At 39.9% G+C, this 25,299-nt stretch overlaps 1 protein-coding gene across 3 annotated transcripts; it reads left to right on the top strand.

The window, feature by feature from the left end:
* The first annotated feature begins 234 nt into the window (after positions 1-234).
* LOC311115522 (ribonuclease inhibitor-like) lies at positions 235-18,117 on the top strand. 3 transcript variants are annotated; one of them, XM_084190679.1, is made up of 5 exons: positions 235-468; positions 9,133-9,186; positions 12,400-12,573; positions 14,007-14,180; positions 16,093-18,117. In XM_084190679.1, exons 2-5 carry the CDS (start codon positions 9,149-9,151, stop codon positions 16,229-16,231), a joined length of 525 nt encoding a protein of 174 aa, XP_084046805.1. In that variant the 5' UTR covers positions 235-468; positions 9,133-9,148; the 3' UTR covers positions 16,232-18,117. The 3 variants fall into 3 exon arrangements, with proteins under 3 accessions (XP_084046805.1, XP_084046804.1, XP_084046806.1); XM_084190678.1 differs by lacking the exon at positions 235-468 and adding an exon at positions 2,057-2,520; XM_084190680.1 differs by lacking the exon at positions 235-468 and adding an exon at positions 2,401-2,639.
* The last annotated feature ends 7,182 nt before the right edge of the window (positions 18,118-25,299 follow it).

Below are 25,299 nucleotides of genomic sequence, written 5' to 3'. Positions count from 1 at the left end.
TCACTCATCACTGCAATCCATCTGTTCTTGTACTTTATGCTGCGTTACATTGACATAGATTTCACACAGTCATGTCTCTTACATACATTCTAATGACTCAAATTAATTAGTTAGTACTGAAATGTAATATTTCTTGGAACTTATGAGTCATGGAAATGTTTCTGTACATGTCTGTTTTATTTAGTCAATTAGTTATTTGTTCCATTGGTTGGCTGTGTGTGTATCTGCACGTGTGTGTGTGGAGCGAGAGAGAGAGAGAGAGAGAGAGAGAGAGAGAGAGAGAGAGAGAGAGAGAGAGAGAGAGAGAGAGAGAGAGAGAGAGAGAGAGAGAGAGAGAGAGAGAGAGAGAGAGAGAGAGAGAGAGAGAGAGAGAGAGAGAGAGAGAGAAATGAGTTGAGCAAACGAAAGTAACTTTCGACGACCGAATGATTATTTTAGACTCTGCTTCTGTTCAGAGAGAGATACAAGGTAAGACGACGATTGTTATGTGTATTAATATAGTTGATGATATTGTTATGTGTATTAATGTAGTTTATGATATTGTTATGTGTATTAATATAGTTGATGATATTATATGTATTCATATAGTTGATGATATTGTTATGATATTAATATAGTTGATGATATTGTTATGTGTATTAATATAGTTGATGATATTGTTATGTGTATTAATATAGTTGATGATATTGTTATGTGTATTAATATAGTTGATGATATTGTTATGTGTATTCATATAGTTGATGATATTGTTATGTGTATTAATATAGTTGATGATATTGTTATGTGTATTAATATAGTTGATGATATTGTTATGTGTATTAATATAGTTGATGATATTGTTATGTGTATTAATATAGTTGATGATATTGTTATGTGTATTAATATAGTTGATGATATTGTTATGTGTATTAATATAGTTGATGATATTGTTATGTGTATTAATGTAGTTTATGATATTGTTATGTGTATTAATATAGTTGATGATATTATATGTATTCATATAGTTGATGATATTGTTATGATATTAATATAGTTGATGATATTGTTATGTGTATTAATATAGTTGATGATATTGTTATGTGTATTAATATAGTTGATGATATTGTTATGTGTATTAATATAGTTGATGATATTGTTATGTGTATTCATATAGTTGATGATATTGTTATGTGTATTAATATAGTTGATGATATTGTTATGTGTATTAATATAGTTGATGATATTGTTATGTGTATTAATATAGTTGATGATATTGTTATGTGTATTAATATAGTTGATGATATTGTTATGTGTATTAATATAGTTGATGATATTGTTATGTGTATTAATATAGTTGATGATATTGTTATGTGTAATAATATAGTTGATGATATTGTTATGTGTATTCATATAGTTGATGATATTGTTATAGTGTTATAATAGGCCTACTCTCCTTAACATGTTTTGGATATAAATTAGATGCGTGGGGTGAATTAGTTCTGTTTCCATCTGAGTGCCCCAGGGTGATCGCTCCTACACTATCTAGAATCTAAAAGGGTTATTTGGCTGTCCCCATATGAGAACCCTTTGTAGAACACTTTTTGGTACTAGGTAGAATCCTTTCCACAGAGGGTTTTACCTGGAACCCAAAAGCGTTCTCCTGTGGGGACAGCCAGAGGACCCTTTTGGAACTCTTTTTACTAGGTCTATAGACTTGTCTTCTCAAAACAGACTTAAAACACAACATGCAACAAACAAACTTTTTCTCTTTCTAATCTACTGTTAACGCTTTTCACTCAGGAAGGTATGTTGTGTGAAAGAGAGACAAATAAATACTGTGGAAAGACTAACAACAACTTACACTTCCTCAAAACCCACCGTAGTAAAACGTTTGGCAACGGAAACTGTTTAGGTCACCTTGTACAGCGTTTGGAGTAAACTAGCCTCCCGAGTGGCGCAGTGGTCTAAGGCACTGCATCGCAGTGCTAGCTGTGCCACTAGAGATCCTGGTTCGAATCCAGGCTCTGTCGTAGCTGGCTGCGACTGGGAGACCCATGGGGTGGTGCACAATTGGCCCAGGGTAAGGGAGGGAATTGCTGGCAGGGATGTAGCTCAGTTGGTAGAGAATGGTGTTTGCAATGCCTGGGTTGTGGGTTTGTTTCCCACGGGGGGGGCAGAATGAAAAATAATGTATGCACTCACTAACTGTAAGTTCTTCTGGATAAGAGTGTCTGCTAAATGACAACAACAAAAAAGCGGTTTATTGCAACATTTTAAAACTGTTGGCTGCGGTGTAAACTAATGGCTGTTGATGCCTGCCTCATGCTGAAACTTGTATGTAGCCTGAGGGGTGTACTATGATGCAAGCTAGATATACTGTTTTTTCAAAGCTTATCTACATTTCAGTTAGCTTCACATTCCAGATCAGACTTCACCCATTAGAATATACACAGCGCTAGTCATCAGGAAGGTGCTCTCTCAGCAGAACTGAAAATATCTCAATGACTTGACATGTTCTGGTTGTGAATTCAGGCTACAAAGGTGAGAATCTTTCCAGGGATTATTATAAAGTGGTAGAGAAATGTAATGTCTGGTGTAATTTTAGTACAGTGAATGGAAGTAAAACACTCAGACCTAACAGTCGACTTCTACTGAGACAGGTACGTGTCAGTTTAATCATACAAAATGGAGCTAACTGAATGTGGGCAAGTCAAATTCAATATATTCATATATTATAGTTCTACATTTCACATTTCATATGATAACTGTAATTGTATCATAGTTCTACTATAGTGTAGTGATCCTCGCTAAATGAGCCACGTCACACTTCCAACCAAGTAACCCAATTGGCGGCAACGGCGCGATGCGTAGGTTGTTTGCCTTTTAGACATGCAACCTGGGTTCGCTTCCCTGCCCCGCTGTTTGCTACATTGGTGTCAGAAGTGGTATGGTGTCTGTGAGGCCATCAGAATTAATGGTCCGGACGTGTGAGGGGTCTGAGTAGTCGAAGCACAGGACTTTTGTAGGGGACAGTGTGAGTCAGGTTACAATTCCCATTGCTGCAATAGGGTTAACCCTACTGCTAGTTAACCCTATTGCTGTTAACCCTACTGCTGTTAACCCTACTGCTGTTAACCCTACTGCTGTTAACCCTACTGCTGTTAACCCTACTGCTGTTAACCCTACTGCTGTTAACCCTACTGCTGTTAACCCTACTGCTGTTAACCCTACTGCTGTTAACCCTACTGCTGTTAACCCTACTGCTGTTAACCCTACTGCTGTTAACCCTATTGCTGTTAACCCTATTGCTGTTAACCCTACTGCTGTTAACCCTATTGCTGTTAACCCTACTGCTGTTAACCCTATTGCTGTTAACCCTACTGCTGTTAACCCTACTGCTGTTAACCCTACTGATGTTAACCCTACTGCTGTTAACCCTACTGCTGTTAACCCTACTGCTGTTAACCCTACTGCTGTTAACCCTACTGCTGTTAACCCTACTGCTGTTAACCCTATTGCTGTTAACCCTATTGCTGTTAACCCTACTGCTGTTAACCCTATTGCTGTTAACCCTACTGCTTTTAACCCTATTGCTGTTAACCCTACTGCTGTTAACCCTACTGCTGTTAACCCTACTGCTGTTAACCCTACTGCTGTTAACCCTACTGCTGTTAACCCTATTGCTGTTAACCCTACTGCTGTTAACCCTACTGCTGTTAACCCTACTGCTGTTAACCCTACTGCTGTTAACCCTACTGCTGTTATCCCTACTGCTGTTAACCCTACTGCTGTTACTGCTGTTAACCCTACTGCTGTTATCCCTACTGCTGTTAACCCTACTGCTGTTAACCCTACTGCTGTTAACCCTACTGCTGTTACTGCTGTTAACCCTACTGCTGTTAACCCTACTGCTGTTAACCCTACTGCTGTTAACCCTACTGCTAGTTAACCCTACTGCTGTTAACCCTACTGCTGTTAACCCTATTGCTGTTAACCCTACTGCTGTTAACCCTACTGCTGTTAACCCTACTGCTGTTAACCCTACTGCTGTTAACCCTACTGATGTTAACCCTACTGCTGTTAACCCTACTGCTGTTAACCCTACTGCTGTTAACCCTACTGCTAGTTAACCCTACTGCTGTTAACCCTACTGCTGTTAACCCTATTGCTGTTAACCCTACTGCTGTTAACCCTACTGCTGTTAACCCTACTGCTGTTAACCCTATTGCTGTTAACCCTACTGCTGTTAACCCTACTGCTGTTAACCCTACTGCTGTTAACCCTACTGCTGTTACTGCTGTTAACCCTACTGCTGTTAACCCTACTGCTGTTAACCCTACTGCTGTTAACCCTACTGCTGTTAACCCTACTGCTGTTAACCCTACTGCTGTTAACCCCATTGCTGTTAACCCTACTGCTGTTAACCCTACTGCTGTTAACCCTATTGCTGTTAACCCTACTGCTGTTAACATTACTGCTGTTAACCCTACTGCTGTTAACCCTACTGCTGTTAACCCTATTGCTGTTAACCCTACTGTTGTTAACCCTACTGCTGTTAACCCTACTGCTGTTAACCCTATTGCTGTTAACCCTACTGCTGTTAACCCTACTGCTGTTAACCCTACTCCTGTTAACCCTACTGCTGTTAACCCTACTGCTGTTAACCATACTGCTGTTAACCCTACTGCTGTTAACCCTACTGCTGTTAACCCTATTGCTGTTAACCCTACTGCTGTTAACCCTACTGCTGTTAACCCTACTGCTGTTAACCCTATTGCTGTTAACCCTACTGCTAGTTAACCCTACTGCTGTTAACCCTACTGCTGTTAACCCTACTGCTGTTAACCCTATTGCTGTTAACCCTACTGCTGTTAACCCCATTGCTGTTAACCCTACTGCTGTTAACCCTACTGCTGTTAACCCTACTGCTGTTAACCCTACTGATGTTAACCCTACTGCTGTTAACCCTACTGCTGTTAACCCTACTGCTGTTATCCCTACTGCTGTTAACCCTACTGCTGTTAACCCTACTGCTGTTAACCCTACTGCTGTTAACCCTACTGCTGTTTACCCTACTGCTGTTAACCCTACTGCTGTTAACCCTACTGCTGTTAACCCTATTGCTGTTAACCCTACTGCTGTTAACCCTACTGCTGTTAACCCTACTGCTGTTAACCCTACTGCTGTTAACCCTACTGCTGTTAACCCTACTGCTGTTAACCCTACTGCTGTTAACCCTACTGCTGTTAACCCTACTGATTTTAACCCTACTGCTGTTAACCCTACTGCTGTTATCCCTACTGCTGTTAACCCTACTGCTGTTAACCCTACTGCTGTTAACCCCACTGCTGTTAACCCTACTGCTGTTAACCCTATTGCTGTTAACCCTACTGCTGTTAACCCTACTGCTGTTAACCCTACTGCTGTTAACCCTACTGCTGTTAACCCTACTGCTGTTAACCCTACTGCTGTTAACCCTACTGCTGTTAACCCTACTGCTGTTAACCCTACTGCTGTTAACCCTATTGCTGTTAACCCTACTGCTGTTAACCCTACTGCTGTTAACCCTACTGCTGTTAACCCTACTGCTGTTAACCCTACTGCTGTTAACCCTACTGCTGTTAACCCTACTGCTAGTTAACCCTACTGCTGTTAACCCTGCTGTTATCCCTACTGCTGTTAACCCTACTGCTGTTAACCCTACTGCTGTTAACCCTACTGCTGTTAACCCTACTGCTGTTAACCCTATTGCTGTTAACCCTACTGCTGTTAACCCTATTGCTGTTAACGCTACTGCTGTTAACCCTATTGCTGTTAACCCTATTGCTCTTAACCCTACTGCTGTTAACCCTACTGCTGTTAACCCTACTGCTGTGATGCGTAGGGTGTTTGCCTTTTTCGCCAGCGACCTGGTTTAAAGCCCTGCCTGTTATTTAGACTTGAAACCGATTTGTAGGTGATCAATCCTGCTACTGGTAACCTGTGTGAACTGATCTGAACAGGTTTAGGCTGGTCATCTAGGATATTGTAGGCTATAGCCGAGGTATAGACCTTGATCTGCATATCACTAACAAACTGCTATTATACAGTAAAACCTAGCCTACTTTACATAATATAAAATCTCTTACTTGTTGCAAAAAACCTTTCTGTACGGATCACTGATCCCCCTCAGATCAATCATGTCCATTTTAGCCCTTCAGTCTACATTCTCAGATACGTTTAGAAAATAACAGATTGAAAGAAATAGTCTACTTTTAATAAATACACATTAGCCTAAGAGAGTGGAAGGGCTGAGAGGAATGTGGCCTTGTGTTGCTGCACTGTCTATAACTACCTTAACAAACAGTAACAGGGAGATGAGGTGAAAGATATCAGTCACGACTACATGTTGTTACAGGCTTTGGTATTTCCATTTATATTTTGAGGTTGGACGTTAGCATGTTGGCCGCACCTCTTGGCGCCACCTCAATAGACAGTATGCTTATGCCTGTGCTGGCTTGTCATCTCTTTAGTCAGAAGGGTTCCATCTGTTATGTGATATTGAAGAGCAGCTGGTCCAGTGTTCTGGTTGGCCTTAAAGATGTTAGAAGACTGGCACCTCTTTGTAGCTCTGATTCTTTAAGTTGATGAACAAAGTCTTTCTGTCTTGTATCTCCCAGGGTTTGGTCTGGTTTGGTTTGGTTTGGTTTGGTTTGGTTTGGTCTGGTTTGTTCTGGTTTGGTGTGGTCTGGTTTGGTCTGGTTTGGTCTGGTTTGGTCTGGTTTGGTCTGGATTGGTCTGGTGTGGTCTGGTTTAGTTTGGTCTGGTTTGGTCTGGTTTGATCTGGTCTGGTTTGGTTTGGTGTGGTCTGGTTTGGTCTGGTTTGGTTTGGTTTGCTCCACTTGTTTTTTTTACGTTGGAGGGTTTTTATTTCAGATGTCCTCGTCTGGAGCCACTTCAATGGGCACTCATGGTGGGTGTCCTTTAGGTACCACTTTCTTGTTGCTAGTCAACATTCAGTGGACACTAGGGATTGGCCGATTAATACTGGAGCAACATGTAAAGTGTTGGTCCCATGTTTCATGAGCTGAAATAAAATATTCCAGAAATGTTCCATATGCACAAAAAACAAAAAACATATTTCTCTCCGATTTTGTGCACAAATTTGTTTACATCCCTGTTAGTGAGCATTTCTCAGTTGCCAAGATAATCCATCCACCTGACAGGGGTGGAATATCAAGAAGCTGATTAAACAGCATGATCATTACACAGGTACACCTTGTGCTGGGGACAATAAAAGGCCATTCGAAAATGTGCAGTTTTCTCACACAACACAATGCCACAGATGTCTCAGGTTTTGAGGGAGCGTGCCATTGGCATGCTGACTGCAGGAATGTCCACCAGAGCTGTTGCCAGAGAATTACATTGGTGTCAGAAGTGGAATGGCGGTTGTGAGGTCATCAGAACGCACGGCCCGGACGTGTGAGTAGTCGACTTCCTGGTCGGAGGGGGCAGTGTGAGCCACATTCCAATTCCCACCATGTGGGTTAACCCTATTGGTGCGATGCGTAGGTTGTTTGCCTTTTACACGTGCAACCTGGGTTCGCTTCCCTGCCCTGCTGTTTGCTACATTGGTGTCAGAAGTAGGCCATCAGAATGCACGGCCCGGATGTGTGAGGGGTCTGAGTAGTCGAAGCACAGGACTTGCTTTTATAGGGGGCAGTGTGAGCCAGGTTACAATTCCCATCGCAGCAATAGGTTTAACCCTATAGACAGAGTCCCAACAGCAGAGTCCCAACAGCAGAGTCCCAACAGCAGAGTCCCATCAGCAGAGTCCCAACAGCAGAGTCCCAACAGCAGAGTCCCAACAGCAGAGTCCCAACAGCAGAGTCCCAACAGCAGAGTCCCAACAGCAGAGTCCCAACAGCAGAGTCCCAACAGCAGAGTCCCATCAGCAGAGTCCCGACAGCAGAGTCCCGACAGCAGAGTCCCGACAGCAGAGTCCCGACAGCAGAGTCCCGACAGCAGAGTCCCGACAGCAGAGTCCCAACAGCAGAGTCCCAACAGCAGAGTCCCAACCGCAGAGTCCCAACCGCAGAGTCCCAACAGCTGTCCTATCATTTCTCTTCATTATTTCTCTTCATATGACAAGGATTAAAAAGGATTTGCCTGTAGATTGTCAACTTGATTCGTGATGATGACTGCTGGCTAAGATTTTGAAAGTATGATGTTGACATGATCAGTCCAATCAAAGCTACTGTAGATATAATGTGATTTGACGTCATTTTATCTGTGGCCAATGACCTTCTTGAATGGGCACTTCTAATGTAACTCTGTGGCAGCACCCAATGGGCTTGAATTTTCTAGCTCTACCCTTAGACTTGGCGGTGACGTAGTGTCCCCATGAGTGACAGAACACTGAGCCAATCACGAAGCAATGCTCTGTATTGTCTTCTGGCTTGACCCACCACCACAGAAAGCACTGAGCTAGGCTGAAACACCTGCATTTTGGAGCTGCCTTACTCAAGAAAACAAAAAAGAGACCATGTTTTTTTGCGGCTTTATTAACTCAATTATATATATATTATTTTTACATTTTTTGCAAACTGATATGTGACACGTATTAATGCCAAAATAACATGCAAACAGGAAAGGCCACCTGCCCTGAATGACGGGTCACCACTGGCTGAGGTATAGACCTTGATCTGCTTTACACAAAAAAATACTGTTATACATTTTAACCTAGCCTACTTTAAATAATAAAAAATCTCTTAATTGTTGCAAAAAACCTTTCTGTATAGATCACTGATCCCCCCCAGATCAATCAAGCCCGTTTTAGCCCTTCTGTCTACATTCTCAGATACGTTTAGAAAAGAACAGATTTAAAGATAATAATTGGCTGACTTTTAATGAATACAAATAAGTGTGAGACATGGCCTTGTGTTGCTGCACTGTCTATAACTACCTTAACAAACAGCGACTTATTATTATTATTGACAGTTAACATGGAGAAGAGATGTCACAACCAGATGTTCATTTGATTGCATTAAATAGCCTGACTGTTTCAATATGTCTGTTAGTAAATGTTTTGTAAGAGATAATTAATAAACGATAACAATTCACATTCAAGAATTACTGTGTTAACTACAACCAACATGTTGGATCTCTGTTTAGGGGTCAGTGGTCTAAAATGAGTCTCTCTGGGGAACATGACACCAAAGCTAAGAGGTGAGATGACAATTTTGTTTAAGAATTATTAAGAGTTTATTTCCTAAATGCTATTTCCACAATAATCAGAAATGGTTGCTTATGGGTACCTTCAATATTACTGTTCTCAGATGTTTAATTAATAGATTTTAGATGTAGATTATTATTATTATTTTTATTGCAAAACGCTATATATCCATTGTTTAGCTGAAATTGAATGTTCATATCCTGTATATTTGACTGTATTATCTGGTTGTCTCACCTAGCTATCTTAAGATGAATGCACTTACTGTAAATAGCTCTGGGTAAGAGCATCTGCTAAACAGGTGGGGCTCTATCCTGAATGACAGGTCACCACTGCTCCAAAGCAATTACATGTTGCACAGAAACCACTGACTCGCTGCATGTTTCTATTATCAAGACACCTGCTGGTACCTCTTAACTGGTTAGTACAGCTCATGAGGTGTCCTAAATATCTGCCAACTAGGTGGGACACTTATAAATAAAGAGGCTTCATGCATAGCTTTAATTTATACCCATAAGAGTAGGACTAAAATGGCTTTATTCTCAGCACTTATACAACACATTTTCTACTCTGAGACGCTTTTTGGATATGGGCCCAGATCTCAAAATATTGTTTTAAAAAACGAATAATTTTTGTTTTACATAATAAAAAATGAATATTACTAATGTAACTGACTTTAAAGACTTGGATTAGTTTATTGTGTTGCTCTGCTCATGTCCGCGTTCTGGAACTGTCCGCGTCCCCGTACAGAACTGTCCGCGTCCACGTACGGTTTGGCGCCAAGCATATTGTCCAGTTACGCGCAGAGTGGTCTGAGGTGATCTTGGGGAACAACGACGGAGTTCGTTACAGTGTTGAGACACCGAAGTTTATTGTTCAATTTTCTTTTTTGCGTAATGGTCAGTGACAGTATGAGTGTAGCCAGATCCTTTTCACTCGCTATTCTTGTTTCATCTTGTGTGGTTCACCGGATTCGTCATCATCCTCGATGGACAGACGAACGACCTGCTAGCTAGCCAAGCTAGTCGGTACAGTTAGCTAAGCTAGCTACTCTACCAGCAGCATCCTAGTTATCCTAGCTACCACTACATCATCACCGGCTGCCTGCATTTCTTGTGGACCGATGGAGCTCCCTGGTTGTTGCTTCCACCTGTTAAATACCGTGGAGGGCTTCTCCCTCTCTCGTTGACGGATGCTGGCTACCTACGCTCCCTCTGTCCGGTTCTCCTCTCTTCACTAGATGGACGGTAACTTTACCGTTTAACCCCTATGTGTCCAAGGACTGAACTTTTGAATGTTATTTTCGGGGCGCCTCAAGTGACATTTTTTACAACGTTTATTTCTGATAAAATTAGCTCATTGCATCCGCCATGGAGCCCAGTTTCATAATATTACCTTCAGTCCCTGGTTATGAAGTAATCACGAAACAACAGGCCTTATGTTTGGGCTTTTTTCACCCTACCAGCTCCTATTAGTTCTATTGAGCTCCGTGACACCGACTCGCCTTCAGAACGTTCTATTCCCAGCCCATTGTTCTGCGTCACAATGCCAGCTTCACTATTGTTATCAATGAGACCTGCCTGCGTTAACCCTGTAGGTTTACCTCAGGTAAATTATTATTAACAAGGTTACGGCTACTTGGTGAGCGTTAACCCTGTAGGTTTACCTCAGGTAACTTATTATTAACAAGGTTACGGCTACTTGATGAGCGTTAACCCTGTAGGTTTACCTCAGGTAACTTATTATTAACAAGGTTACGGCTACTTGGTGAGCGTTAACCCTGTAGGTTTACCTCTGGTAACTTATTATTAACAAGGTTACAGCTACTTGGTGAGCGCTAACCCTGTAGGTTTACCTCAGGTAACTTATTATTAACAAGGTTATGGCTACTTGGTGAGCGTTAACCCTGTAGGTTTACCTCAGGTAACTTATTGTTAACAAGGTTACGGCTACTTGGTGAGCGTTAACCCTGTAGGTTTACCTCAGGTAACTTATTGTTAACAATGTTACAGCTATTTGGTGAGCGCTCACACTGTTCACCTGAGTACATGTTGTGGTCACCAATAGTGAGGTGAGACACAGTTTAAGAGGCGATGGCTGGCGGATAGCCATCAAACATTAAACATTTTCTGGTCATGATTAACCATATTTGTTTTAAGAAAAAAGTGTACAATCTAAAAAAAACACGTCCCTGTCCTCTTTTCAAGATGTGGCCGATTTAAACAGCCAGAAGACATTTGTTAATTAAGAATAACAATTTATTTGATGACTTGTTGTTTCTAAATGACTGCTGGATAATTTGATATGCATCGAAATCTTCGTTCGTAGGCATCAAATTGAGCGAATGCTGCGCAGGTTCACTGAGTTGCAAACCAAATGGATATAATGGGGTGATTGTTGTCTAATCGGGTGGTCTAGCTAATGGATTTGTAGATCTGACGCAGTTGCTACCTCAGATTATGAGCGTAGCAAGTGTCATGAGTGAGTTATGCAGTACCCACATACGGCCACAACGAGGAGCAAGAGTGCCATAAACCCATTCTGTTTTTTGCCATAAAAACCCTAAACCTAACAATCAATCAAATGTATTTATAAAGCACTCACTGTTCACCTGGATACACGTTGTTGTCATTATTGTCGGCAGGAATATGGGACCAAATACTAAACCTTTGACTACTTTAAAACACAATAAGTGAATTGGTCAGAATACTTATGACTTCTTCAAATAGGGGGACTAGATACATAAAGTGCATTTATTTTTCTAAATGGTGAAACAGACACGTATAAAAATACCCTCAAATAAAAGGTGACATTATATACTGTCACCTCATATGAAACATTTGTTTTAAAATCCAAAATGCTGGAGTATAGAGCCACATTTAAAATGTTAGCTTCACTGTCAAAATAGATATGGTGTGGACTGTCTACTCAATACAATCTAAATCTGATACCTCACTGTCTGTCTTTTGACTGATACTGCTTTTTAAACTGCTCTGGTCAGTCTACTCAAATATTTGTACTTTATATTTTTCTATCTACAAGCAGTACTTAGATCATTTATTATTGTTAATAATGATACATTAATTTATGAATAGATATGGCAGGTTTCAGGACACTGATATATCTGAAAATGTTGAAAAAATATATTGCCGCTATTTTCACCACCAAAGAATATCAGTGTGATTTTAATATGATTTGACTCTTTGCAGGCTGTCACGCTGTCTAGTCACAGAGGAAGGCTGTGCTTCTCTGGTCTCAGCTCTGAAGTCAAACCCCTCACACCTGAGAGAGCTGGATCTGAGTAACAATGACCTGAAGGATTCAGGAGTGAAGCTGCTTTCTGCTGTCCTGGGGAATCCCCACTGTAAACTGGAGACTCTGAGGTCAGTATTCCTGTAGTTGGTCAACAAGTGATAACTGTTCACCAGATCCACATGTGTTTACCAGGCACACATAGTCCACACCATATGTGTTTGGACAGTGAAGCTTACAGTTTTACATTTGGTGCTATGCTCCAGCATTTTGGATTTGAGATAGAATGTTTCATATTAGGCAACAGTACAGAATGTCACCTTTTATTTAAAGGTATTAATTCATATCTGTTTTACCGTTTAGAAATTAAAGCACTTTATGTGTGTAATTGTCCCAAATGAAAAAGCCGTAATTATTTGGACAAATTAATTTAGTCAAATGTTTAGTATTTGGTCAAATATTCCTTACCCACAGTGATTACATCAAGCTTGTGATTCTACAAACTTGTTGAATGCATTTGCAGTTTGTTTTGGTTGTGTTTTGGATTATGTTTTCCCCAATAGAAACTGAATGGTGAATAATGTCCTGTCATTTTGGAGTCACTTCACTTGTATTGTCAGTAAGAATAGAATATGTTTCTGAACACTTCTACATTCATGTGGACGCTAACATGATTATGAATAATCATGAATGAATCGTGAATGATGATGAATGAGAAAGTTACAGAGGAACAAGGATCATACCCCCTCTGTTATTGGTAATGGTGAGAGGTTAGCATGTTTTGTTGTAGCCTCTGTAACTCTCTCACTCATTATTATTCATGATTCATTCATGATTTGTCTTAATCATGGAATCATCAGGATTCATTTAGTAGTGTTTAGAAACATGTTATCTACTCACTTAGACAGAAAATTACTCCAGTCATCATCCACCATTCAGTTACTATTGGACAAAACATAACCCAAAACACAACCAAAACAAACTGCAAATGCAACCAATGAGTTTGAGACCAAATACTCAACTTTTGACTACTTTAATACACTATAAGTGAATTAGTTAGAATACTTATGACTTCTTCAAATTGTGGGACTATATACATAAAGTGCTTTCATTTCTAAACGGTGAAACAGATATGTATGAAAATACCCTCAAATAAAAGGTGACATTATATACTGTCACCTCATATGAAACATTTGATCTGAAATCCAAAATGCTGGAGTATAGAGCCACATTTAAAATGTTATCTTCACTGTCAAAATAGATATTGTGTGGACTGTATACTCAATACAATCTAAATCTGATACCTCACTGTCTGTCTTTTGCCTGATACTGCTTTTTAAACTGCTCTGGTTAGTCTATGGTCAAATATTTGTACTTTATATTTTTCTCTCTTTAAGCAATACTTTGATAATTTGTCATTTCTAATAATGATACATTAATTTATGAATAGATATGGCAGGTTTCAGGACACTGATATATCTGAATATGTAGAAAATATATACTGCCACTATTTTCACCACCAAAGAATAGCAGTGTGATTTTAATATGATTTGACTCTTTGCAGGCTGTCAGGCTGTCTAGTCACAGAGGAAGGCTGTGATTCTCTGGTCTCAGCTCTGAAGTCAAACCCCTCACACCTGAGAGAGCTGGATCTGAGTAACAATGACCTGAAGGATTCAGGAGTGAAGCTGCTCTCTGCTGTCCTGGGGGATCCCCACTGTCAACTGGAGACTCTGAGGTCAGTATTCCTGTAGTTGGTCAACAAGTGATAACTGTTCACCAGATCCACATGTGTTTACCAGGCACACATAGTCCACACCATATGTGTTTGGACAGTGAAGCTTACAGTTTTACAGTGGTGTGAAAAAGTGTTCGCCCCCTTGCTGATTTCTTATTTGTTTGCATGTTTGTCACACTTAAATGTTTCAGATCATCAAACAAATTTAAAATTAGTCAAAGATAACACAAGTAAACACAAAATGCAGTCTTGAAATGAAGGTTGTTATTATTAAGGGAAAACAAAATCCAAACCCACATGGCCCTGTGTGAAAAAGTGATTGCCCCCTACAACCTAATAACTGGTTGGGCCACCCTTAGCAGCAACAACTGCAATCAAACATTTGAATTCCCATGATGTTTTTACAGCGCTGTGGAGGAATTTTGGCCCACTCATCTTTGCAGAATTGTTGTTATTCAGCCACATTGGAGGGTTTTCGAGCATGAACTGCCATTTTAAGGTCATGCCACAGCATCTCAATAGGATTCAGGTCAGGACTTTGACTAGGCCACTCCAAAGTCTTCATTTTGTTTTTCTTCAGCCATTCAGAGGTGAACTTGCTGGTGTGTTTTGGATCATTGTCCTGCTGCAGAATCCAAGTTCGCTTCAGCTTGAGGTCTCGAACAGATGGCCGGACATTCTCCTTCAGGATTTTTTGGTAGACAGCAGAATTCATGGTTCCATTTATCACAGCAAGTCTTCCAGGTCCTGAAGCAGCAAAACAGGCCCAGACCATCACACTACCACCACCATATTTTACTGTTGGTATGATGTTCTTTTTCTGAAATGCGATGTTACTTTTACGGCAGATGTAATGGGACACACACCTTCCAAAAAGTTCAACTTTTGTCTCGTCAGTCCACAGAGTATTTTCCCAAAGGTCTTGGGGATCATCAATATGTTTTCTGGCAAAAACGAGACGAGCCTTAATGGTTTTCTTGCTCAGCAGTGGTTTTCGTGTTGGAACTCTGCCATGCAGGCCATTTCTGCCCAGTCTCTTTCTTATGGTGGAGTCATGAACACTGACTTTAACTGAGTAAGTGAGGCCTGCAGCTCTTTGGATGTTGTTGTGGGGTCTTTTGTGACCTCTTGGATGAGTCGTCGCTACGCTCTTGGGGTCATTTTGGTCGGCCGGTCACTCCTGGGAAGGTTCACCACTGTTCCATGTTTTCGCCATTTGTGGATAATGGCTCTCACTGTGGTTCGCTGGAGTCCCAAAGCTTTAGAAATGGCTTTATAACCTTTTCCAGACTGATGGATCTCAATTAATTTCTTTCTCATTTGTTCCTGAATTTCTTTGGATCTCGGCATGATGTCTAGCTTTTGAGGATCTTTTGGTCTACTTCACTTTGTCAGGCAGGTCCTATTTAAGTGATTCCTTGATTGAGAACAGGTGTGGCAGTAATCAGGCCTGGGTGTGGCTAGAGGAATTGAACTCAGGTGTGATAAACCACAGTTGAGTTGTGTTATAACAGGGGGTGCAATCACTTTTTCACACAGGGCCATGTAGGTTTGGATTTTGTTTTCCCTTAATAATAACAACCTTCATTTCAAAACTGCATTTTATCTTTGACTAATATTTAAATTTGTTTGATGATCTGAAACATTTAAGTGTGACAAACATGCAAACAAATAACAAATCAGGAAGGGGGCAAACACTTTTTCACACCACTGTATTTGTACTTTTATATTTGTCTCTCTACAAGCAAAACGTTGATAATTTGTCATTTCTAATAATGATACATTCATTTATGAATAGATATGGCAGGTTTCAGGACACTGATATATCTGAATATGTAGAAAATATATACTGCCACTATTTTCACCACCAAATAATAGCAGTGTGATTTTAATATGATTTGACTCTTTACAGGCTGTCAGGCTGTCTAGTCACAGAGGAAGGCTGTGCTTCTCTGGTCTCAGCTCTGAAGTCAAACCCCTCACACCTGAGAGAGCTGGATCTGAGTAACAATGACCTGAAGGAAAGAGAAGTCCCTGTTTCCATTTGCTAGAATGTATGAATCAAATATTGAGGACTTGGGGCATGAACTACATCAGTTCAGAAGAATTTAACAAAGGAAAATCCAGAGTGGCATGCAGAGACCCTCCAGTGTAGTAGAGATAGCATTATTCATTCAGCCTTATAAATACATTTTCTTTGAGCTCTTTAAACTGTGCAGAATATCTGTTTCAATCACTGTTAGTACCGCTTCTTATGAACAGAGTTTTTCTGCTCTAAAGCTGGTGAAAACGTATCTCAGGTCCACAATGTCAGATGAGAGATTAAGCAATTTAGGTGTATTAAGGTTTGAGTCAAGGAAGGCAAAGGCCTTAAATCCAGATGAATTTGCGAATCTTTTTGTAAGAAACCACAAAAACCGTAGAATACAGTTGATGTAACTGATAGTGAATATGTAATGCAAATGACAAAATGTAAATGCAAATAATAAATAGTTGAATGATTATAAACATGGTCATTTGTCTATTGATGCCTGCAATGCAGTGACGAAAACGACATGACAACAATAATGTGTGATGTAACTGGCCCCTCTAACAGTACAACTGGCCCCAGCCTGGCCCCTCCCACTGGGAATGTTCTAGAACCACCACTGCTGCTACGGCTACATTGGCCCAGTTATTGTTGAATAATAATGAGGCTAGGTCGATTCAATTAAAATAATATAGCTAGTAACTTCAAAATACTTACAGCTGAAATACACTGCTGTTTTCTTTGTGAACATGGTGAGATGGAGGAAGCCACATCCACATGTAGAGTTGTGGGGGAGGGGACACGTTTCCCAAATAGACACTGGCTTTGGATCAGGTTTAAATTCCTCCCACTAATGATCCTTGTTAGGTTTGGGGGAGGGGAAGCTGATCCTAGATCTGTATCTAGGGGAAACTTCACCCCAGCAAAGAGAGATGGGGGAAGAGGAGGAGAGAGAGCGTTGCTCTCAGGATTGACAGATCATGTACAAAATCTACCAGTAGGAAATTGGTGTCAGAATATAATGTCTGACTTTTAGCAGTTCTAATGTCTTCATTTGCTCCATTTCATTAGTCTTGTTGATTGATTGCTGATATCTAGTTTCACAGGTGAGATGGTGTTGATGAAGAGCATCCATCCGTTTTAGTACTGCATTAATAGTAATGCATTCATAGACATATAGTTGATACTGGTGGTCCTACCCATCCCCCACTTCACTCCATTAACCCTACACTTGCTGCTCACATGGTGGTTTGTCTAAATGTATCTGACTTTAGGTCAGTTTTTAAGGTTCAGAAGGTAAAGATTGTGTTCGGCTGTGTCAGGAGCACTAGTGGTAGTGCTGCCGCTCCCAGATCACACATTGCCCTATATAAGTATATACTGTAGCAAGCTGAACCCAACACCTACCAATTACCACCTGCTGATCTCTTGGTGGAATGGAAAAGGTGTTGGCTTGATTGTCTCTAAGAGAGAGAGGGAGGAAGATTGTGAGCTTGAGTCGGTTAAAAATGGCGGAAAAAAGGGAGAGTAGTAGATCTGTACCAGTACAGAGGGATAGGCCAACAAGTGATATATGTTTCAGTAAGATTGGATTTTTAGCATTTATAGCAATGGTTATGAATTGTACTGCAGGGATGGAACGTAAGTCGAAGAAAATGTAGGTTGTGTTGGCAGCTGCAGAGAGGTATTTGGGTGTGTGAGACTTGACATCAGAAGAGTTACAGGGTGTGTTAAGTGGTGATGTCCCATCCTTTCAGGTTGAGGCCATGAGGTAGGAATAAATAGATTTAAATAGTGGAGTAGCGTGGTGTTAATTCTATTGTATTAATTTATAAGGGAGTTGTACTCCAGTCTAGTAGGTGGCGGTATTGCAACATATTGGATGCCAACCGCCGTTAAACCTCATCGAAGAAGAAGAAGTAAGATAATTCAAGAAATCTGTCATTCATATTTACCGAATAGTTCTTAGTCGCGCAATTGTACATCTAATGGTAAAGATGGTGTCAGTAACTCATTAGGTCAGCTGATTGACCTGATGGAAGACTCCTAGTATAGATACAGATGGTGTCAGTAACTCATTAGGACAGCTGATTGACCTGATGGAAGACTCCTAGTAGAGATACAGATGGTGTCAGTAACTCATTGGGACAGCTGATTGACCTGATGGAAGACTCCTAGTAGAGATACAGATGGTGTCAGTAACTCATTAGGACAGCTGATTGACCTGATGGAAGACTCCTAGTAGAGATACAGATGGTGTCAGTAACTCATTAGGACAGCTGATTGACCTGATGGAAGACTCCTAGTAGAGATACAGATGGTGTCAGTAACTCATTAGGACAGCTGATTGACCTGATGGAAGACTCCTAGTAGAGATACAGATGGTGTCAGTAACTCATTGGGACAGCTGATTGACCTGATGGAAGACTCCTAGTAGAGATACAGATGGTGTCAGTAACTCATTGGGACAGCTGATTGACCTGATGGAAGACTCCTAGTAGAGATACAGATGGTGTCAGTAACGTATTGGGACAGCTGATTGACCTGATGGAAGACTCCACTTCACTCCATTAACCCTACACTTGCTGCTCACATGGTGGTTTGTCTAAATGTATCTGACTTTATATCCGTTTTTAAGGTTCAGAAGGTAAAGATTGTGTTAGGCTGTTTCAGGAGCACTAGTGGTAGTGCTGCCGCTCCCAGATCACACATTGCCCTATATAAGTATATACTGTAGCAAGCTGAACACAACACCTACCAATTACCACCTTCTGATCTCTTGGTGTAATGGATAAGCTGTTGGCTTGATAGTCACTGGACCCGGGTTTGAGTCCCGGTTGGAGCTACCCCCAAATTCGTTACATTGGTGTCAGAAGTGGGATAGTGCCTGTGAGGCCATCACATACCAGTGAATATGTTCTTTGTCTTATGCAGCTGTATGATCCAATGGGTGAATAAACTTGGTTTGAGCTTTACTAAACGTCCCTGAGTTTTACTAGGTTCATTTAGAACCTAACGCGCTTCAGGTGTTGGCTTGACAGTTGATGGACCCAGGTTCAAAACCCGTTTGGGGCTACCCCCTGAATTCACTACAATATATTTGTTTGCCTACGGGCAGGGAGACCCGGGTTTGAGATGAAAGGGGCATTACACCGTTGCTGTTTGCAAAAAAACACTACATTGGTGGAAGCAGTGGAATGGTGCCTTGGGAGAGGTGTGCACATTTCATGGGCGGGATCTGTCCCATGGGAAAAACCAGTGTCTTGACCATTAGACCAAGAGGTAATGCCCTCTTGACCTGAGGGTGACACTGATTTTGAAGTTGAAGGCAGGACTACCTCATTACCAGATCATGAGACAGACTCATGTTTTCTACACACATGGGATAGTGTAAAAGGAACTTTGCCTAGGAAGCCCATGCTAGAAGTGTTAGGAGGTGGAAGTTAGAGAATTAGTCCAGTAACTGAAAGGTCATTGGTTTGAGTCCTGAGCCAGACAAAAAAACGTGGGATTGGATATGAACTGGCAGATCTGTGACCAACACCTTCAGAAAGACAAATTCCCTTTGTTCCCTGTAACATGGACTAATACAGTTGTACTGTACTGTGCTGTGCTGCACCTTATTGAACAGAACCTGAGAGTCCAGCATGTCAGGGGATGGGGTGGGGGGGGGGGGGGGGGGGGGGGGGGGGGTAGCTAGTCCTTGATTGGCTGTAGTCCTGGGAGCCACAACTGCCAAGAGAAATTCAATCTACCCTTTTTATCAGCCAAGCCAACATACTGTTTTACACACCATTTTTGTGGACTGTTAATGTTTATATTTAAAATCAACACTGAGCTTTTCATGTTATGATCTGTTATTTATCAAATCTGATAGTACGATATTGAAACCATATACAATATGCACTCGAAATGGTTGTAATGAAAACCTGGGACACTCCTATAGACCTATGGAATTATGAGGAGGGGGGGGAAATTATGTATTTCTGAAAGATTTTAGGATTTGAAGTCAATTCTTGCGTGGGAAACTGCAGTCTGGTTTGTTTGTCTGAGTGAACAGAGCAGTTGGGGGAGGGGAATACACATACAATGTTTCAATCTCCAACTGTCTTGTTTCACAGACTCCTGTGAGAGAGAATATAGTAGACGGTTGCTGTCAAAAAGTGATTGGTGAGTTTTCCTGTGTCCTGTGTTTATGACCTTTTAAGGACATCCTGTCCGGATGTTCTCTTCACTATTTAGGGTGTGTGCTTATGTAACTTGATGGTGCAGCTGTTTCTTTTAAGTAAAGCACATTGATGGGGAATATATGATCTATTATGCTGTGAGAGAAAGAGCACATATTTACCTGATTTGTTAAATATTAATAGTTAACAATGAATATGATTAACAATAGTAGAGACATTTCTTAACTACCAATGCTGTGCTTTTGGTAAGGATGGTTCCCTCTAGCTCCCTGCAGCTGGTCTGGGCGTGTAGTCAAGGACATGGGATAGAGATCAACTGGAGGAACAGGTAGACCTGTAGTCTTTCAATTTCTCGTTGCTTCCACACAGCCACAAGAAGAAAACATGGTGGCTCCTGATCTGCCAGGGAGGGGCGTGCTTGTATGAAAAGCAGAGATTGTTTTGGACAATTTGCAGAACTTATGAAGAGCTATACAAATCCTGTTGACTCTGTATTAACTTCTGCCTGCAATTGCATAACTAAATATATTTTATATATACTCAGAAGCCGTTGTCTGTGTCAGTTTCTAAAGTTTAAAGTTTGTTTGAGAATAAGAGAATATCAGCACTGTGCAACGAACCCTCTACAACATGTGTGTCAGTTTCTAAAGTTTAAAGTTTGTTTGAGAATAAGAGAATATCAGCACTGTGCAACGAACCCTCTACAACATGTTTGAAATAAAAAGTAATGGCCTGGTGATTGATGTGTCGTGTACTGACCTAGTTGAACTTAAAGTTTGAACTGTTTGAAAAATTTGAAACAGTTGGGAATTTTTTGTAGTGAACTTATGGAGCTGCTGTGTAGTGCGCTTGTGACCCCTTTGTAGAATGAAAAAGTAATTTCTGGGTAGGTCTGCCTGAGTAAAAGTAAGTGTTAGACTTGTCCTGTGAACACTACGAGCGACAAGAAACCTCAAGAGAGATCAACCACAGAAAACTCCAGAAAACACATCTCCTAGACCAATTCTAGGTGTGTTGTGTCCTTCATGTCTGGGCCACAAGGACAAAACCATCGATGCCATTATTTGTGATGCACCTGATTGTTTTAATGGTGGGATTGATATGAGTGGAGGCCAACCGGGGCCAACCGGACGATTCAACAGTGAAGATTTTCACACACAGCTGTCTCAACAACCTTTTTCAGCCCAAAACCGGGAGTTTTTCTCCTGCGTTTCTCATGAGGGAATGGCTTAAGATAAGACTTGCTCTATGTCAGATCTAAAAGGCCCTGAATGGACCATCCCTGCCTGGGTACGCACTGGAAGAGGAAGTCTGTGGGCCAGATGATTTGAAAGTCATACGAATCTCTTCAGTAGCGTATAGTCCAGACTCCAAAGTGACAATTTTAGGTTGTTCTGAATTCAATAGCGCAAATGCCACCCAATCTGTTTGTTCGTATGTATTTTCAAACGCTTTTACAGAGGTCAACTATTTTGTTGCCTGTCTTTAGCTTCAAGTGGCGAGATTGGTTTAAGGTGCTTGATATGATGAAACAAGTGCAACAGTTTTTCCACCATCGTGAACATTTACGAAGATGGTCCCTTCTGTCCTCAAGACAAAACTTGGGTTTATCGGCAAGAAGGTTGATCTATCATCGAAAAGAAAACATGCAAAACCTTGAAGGCCATGGAGAGCCTGCGTGGAAGAGGCAACGTCTGATTCCCTCACAGCTTGAAGTCGGGGATTTGGAGACTGATGGGGGTGTCGAGTTACAAAAGGCCCCTGAAAAGGAGAAAAATGCTGATTCTGCTTTTTTTCTAAGAAAAACATTATTATAATAATTATACATGTATTGTTTAGAAAGGTGTAGTTTTGTGTAATAATAACGTTTATGATACATAGGTTTAGTAGTAAACATTAGTGTCATAGTTTAATATTTAATATTGTATAGTAAACTTTAATAATTTGTGTATGTATGCTAACATTTCTGAAGTAACAATTTAGAAGAAAATAAAAGGTTTGAAAGAAAATTGTATTTACCTTCAATGAATTACATCTATCTATCTATCTATCTATCTATCTATCTATCTATCTATCTATCTATCTATCTATCTATCTATCTATCTATCTATCTATCTATCTATCTATCTATCTATCTATCTATCTATCTATCTATCTATCTATCTATCTATCTATCTATCTATCTATCTATCTATCTATCTATCTATCTATCTATCTATCTATCTATCTATCTATCTATCTATCTATCTATCTATCTATCTATCTATCTATCTATCTATCTATCTATCTATCTATCTATCTATCTATCTATCTATCTATCTATCTATCTATCTATCTATCTATCTATCTATCTATCTATCTATCTATCTATCTATCTATCTATCTATCTATCTATCTATCTATCTATCTATCTATCTTTCTATCTATCTATCTATCTATCTATCTATCTATCTATCTATCTATCTATCTATCTATCTATCTATCTATCTATCTATCTATCTATCTATCTATCTATCTATCTATCTATCTATCTATCTATCTATCTATCTATCTATCTATCTATCTATCTATCTATCTATCTATCTATCTATCTATCTCTCTCTCTCTCTCTCTCTCTCTCTCTCTCTCTCTCTCTCTCTCTCTCTCTCTCTCTCTCTCTCTCTCTCTCTCTCTCTCTCGCTACACAAGAGCCACTGGTTCTTTGGGTTGTGTGTGTGTGTGTGTGAGCGTGTGTGGTGTTTCTTTAAAACAACTCTTTTGTAAACCTGTTTACCCTTTTAGAAAGAGTTCTCAGCTATCCATATTTTAATGGTCAACAGTTTGCTCATCTAGGGGGTCCCTTACACACAAGGGAACTGAATGTACACATGGGGTCCCCCAAGTGTCTTTGAAACTACTTTTTTAAACCTGTTTAACCTTTAACCTTTTAAAAATAGCTCTCAGGGGGGGGGGCGTCCGGGAATGTCCGGGAGGCATCCGAGGATAGAATGTCCTGTGGATGTCTCAGTCAATTAAAAACAAAAAAGGTAAAACAATTGTATTCTTAAAGATGTCCCGTTTTACTGCTGACCTAAACAGATCCATTTGACCCCATAAAAGAGCGTCCGTGGGATGTCTCAGTCAACCAAGAAAAAAGACCCAGAGGACCAGAAGGCCTGAAGACATACATCTTAAAGAGACTTCTTGAATCATTTTATCCTCATGGAGCATTTTGAAGGTGAGTTGAATTTTCAAAATGATGAAGGCTTCTATATCTAACTATGCATATATATATGTATTATTTATGTTGTATATTATAAATGAATATTTTTAATAATGTATTGTATAAAATGATATAGTATATAATGAATGAGATGTTTTGTTATTGATTTTTTTAAACGAGAATGGACTCTACCTACATATGTATATATCCTACTGTTTATACCAAACAAATGTAAATTTTATGTGACATGTCTCAAGGTGTCTCAGAACCCATGAAAATGCATGCCAAACCAAGTCTCTACTCAAGAGTGGACCACTGTCTCCACCTAGTGGATGTTCAGTTACATCACAGTTATAGAAAAAATACTAGTCAATTGATTATGTGTGTGTGTGTGTATCTAGAATATTAGTATATTATATATATATATATATATATATATATATATATATATATATATATATATATATATATATATATATATATATGTATATCTACCTACATATTTATTTATCCTACTGTTTTTACCAAACAAATTTCTATTTTATGTGAAGTGTCTAATCAAGAATGGACCACTGGCTCCTCCTAGTGGAAGTTCAGTTACATCACAGTTGTAGAAATAAATTACCTAGCACGATTGTATACTATTCTATATCTCTCAATGGATAACAATTCACTCAATGGATAACAATGGTTTTTTAAATATTTAACAGTATTTCAATATTTGGTTTTTGCAGACATTTTAAGACTGGATGACATACAATTTTCAGGTAATTAATATTATTATTTTATTTATTTTATTTATTTTAAGGGGGTAGATCAGCTTAATATTGCAGATAGATTGTAACTTCCATCAATGTAATTGTCTGCATCACTTCCAGTCCCCCATGTTTTTTATATATATACACACACACACATATTTACATTTACGTCATTTAGCAGACGCTCTTATCCAGAGTGAGTGAGTGCATACATTATTTTATTTTTTTCTCCATACTGGCCCCCCGTGGGCATCGAACCCACAACCCTGGCGTTGCAAACGCCATGCTCTACCAACTGAGCTACATCCCTGCCGGCCATTCCCTCCCCTACCCTGGACGACGCTGGGCCAATTGTGAGCCGCCCCATGGGTCTCCCTGTCGCGGCCGGCTACGACAGAGCCTGGATTAGAACCAGGATCTCTAGTAGACCACTGCGCCACTCGGGAGATAATACACATAAACATACATATACACATATATATATATATATATATATATATATACATATATATACATATATATATACATATATACATATATATATATACATATATATACACATATATATATATATATACAGTGGGGAAAAAAAGTATTTAGTCAGCCACCAATTGTGCAAGTTCTCCCACTTAAAAAGATGAGAGAGGCCTGTAATTTTCATCATAGGTACACGTCAACTATGACAGACAAAATGAGAAAAAAAAATCCAGAAAATCACATTGTAGGATTTTTAATGAATTTATTGGCATATGATGGTGGAAAATAAGTATTTGGTCAATAACAAAAGTTTCTCAATACTTTGTTATATACCCTTTGTTGGCAATGACACAGGTCAAACGTTTTCTGTAAGTCTTCAAAAGGTTTTCACACACTGTTGCTGGTATTTTGGCCCATTCCTCCATGCAGATCTCCTCTAGAGCAGTGATGTTTTGGGGCTGTCGCT

This window comes from Coregonus lavaretus (assembly GCF_964263955.1).
Source record: "Coregonus lavaretus genome assembly, contig: HAP1_SCAFFOLD_487, whole genome shotgun sequence".
Classification (NCBI taxonomy): Eukaryota; Metazoa; Chordata; class Actinopteri; order Salmoniformes; family Salmonidae; genus Coregonus; species Coregonus lavaretus.
Note: the sequence above shows the minus strand (reverse complement) of the source record. Positions and strands in the feature narration are given on the sequence as shown.

Coding starts and splice junctions, on each gene's coding strand:
- LOC311115522 (XM_084190679.1), top strand. CDS start 9,149: ATGAGTCTCTCTGGGGAACATGACACCAAAGCTAAGAG. Junction 12,574..14,006: donor TGTAAACTGGAGACTCTGAG/GTCAGTATTCCT, acceptor GACTCTTTGCAG/GCTGTCAGGCTGTCTAGTCA. Junction 14,181..16,092: donor TGTCAACTGGAGACTCTGAG/GTCAGTATTCCT, acceptor GACTCTTTACAG/GCTGTCAGGCTGTCTAGTCA.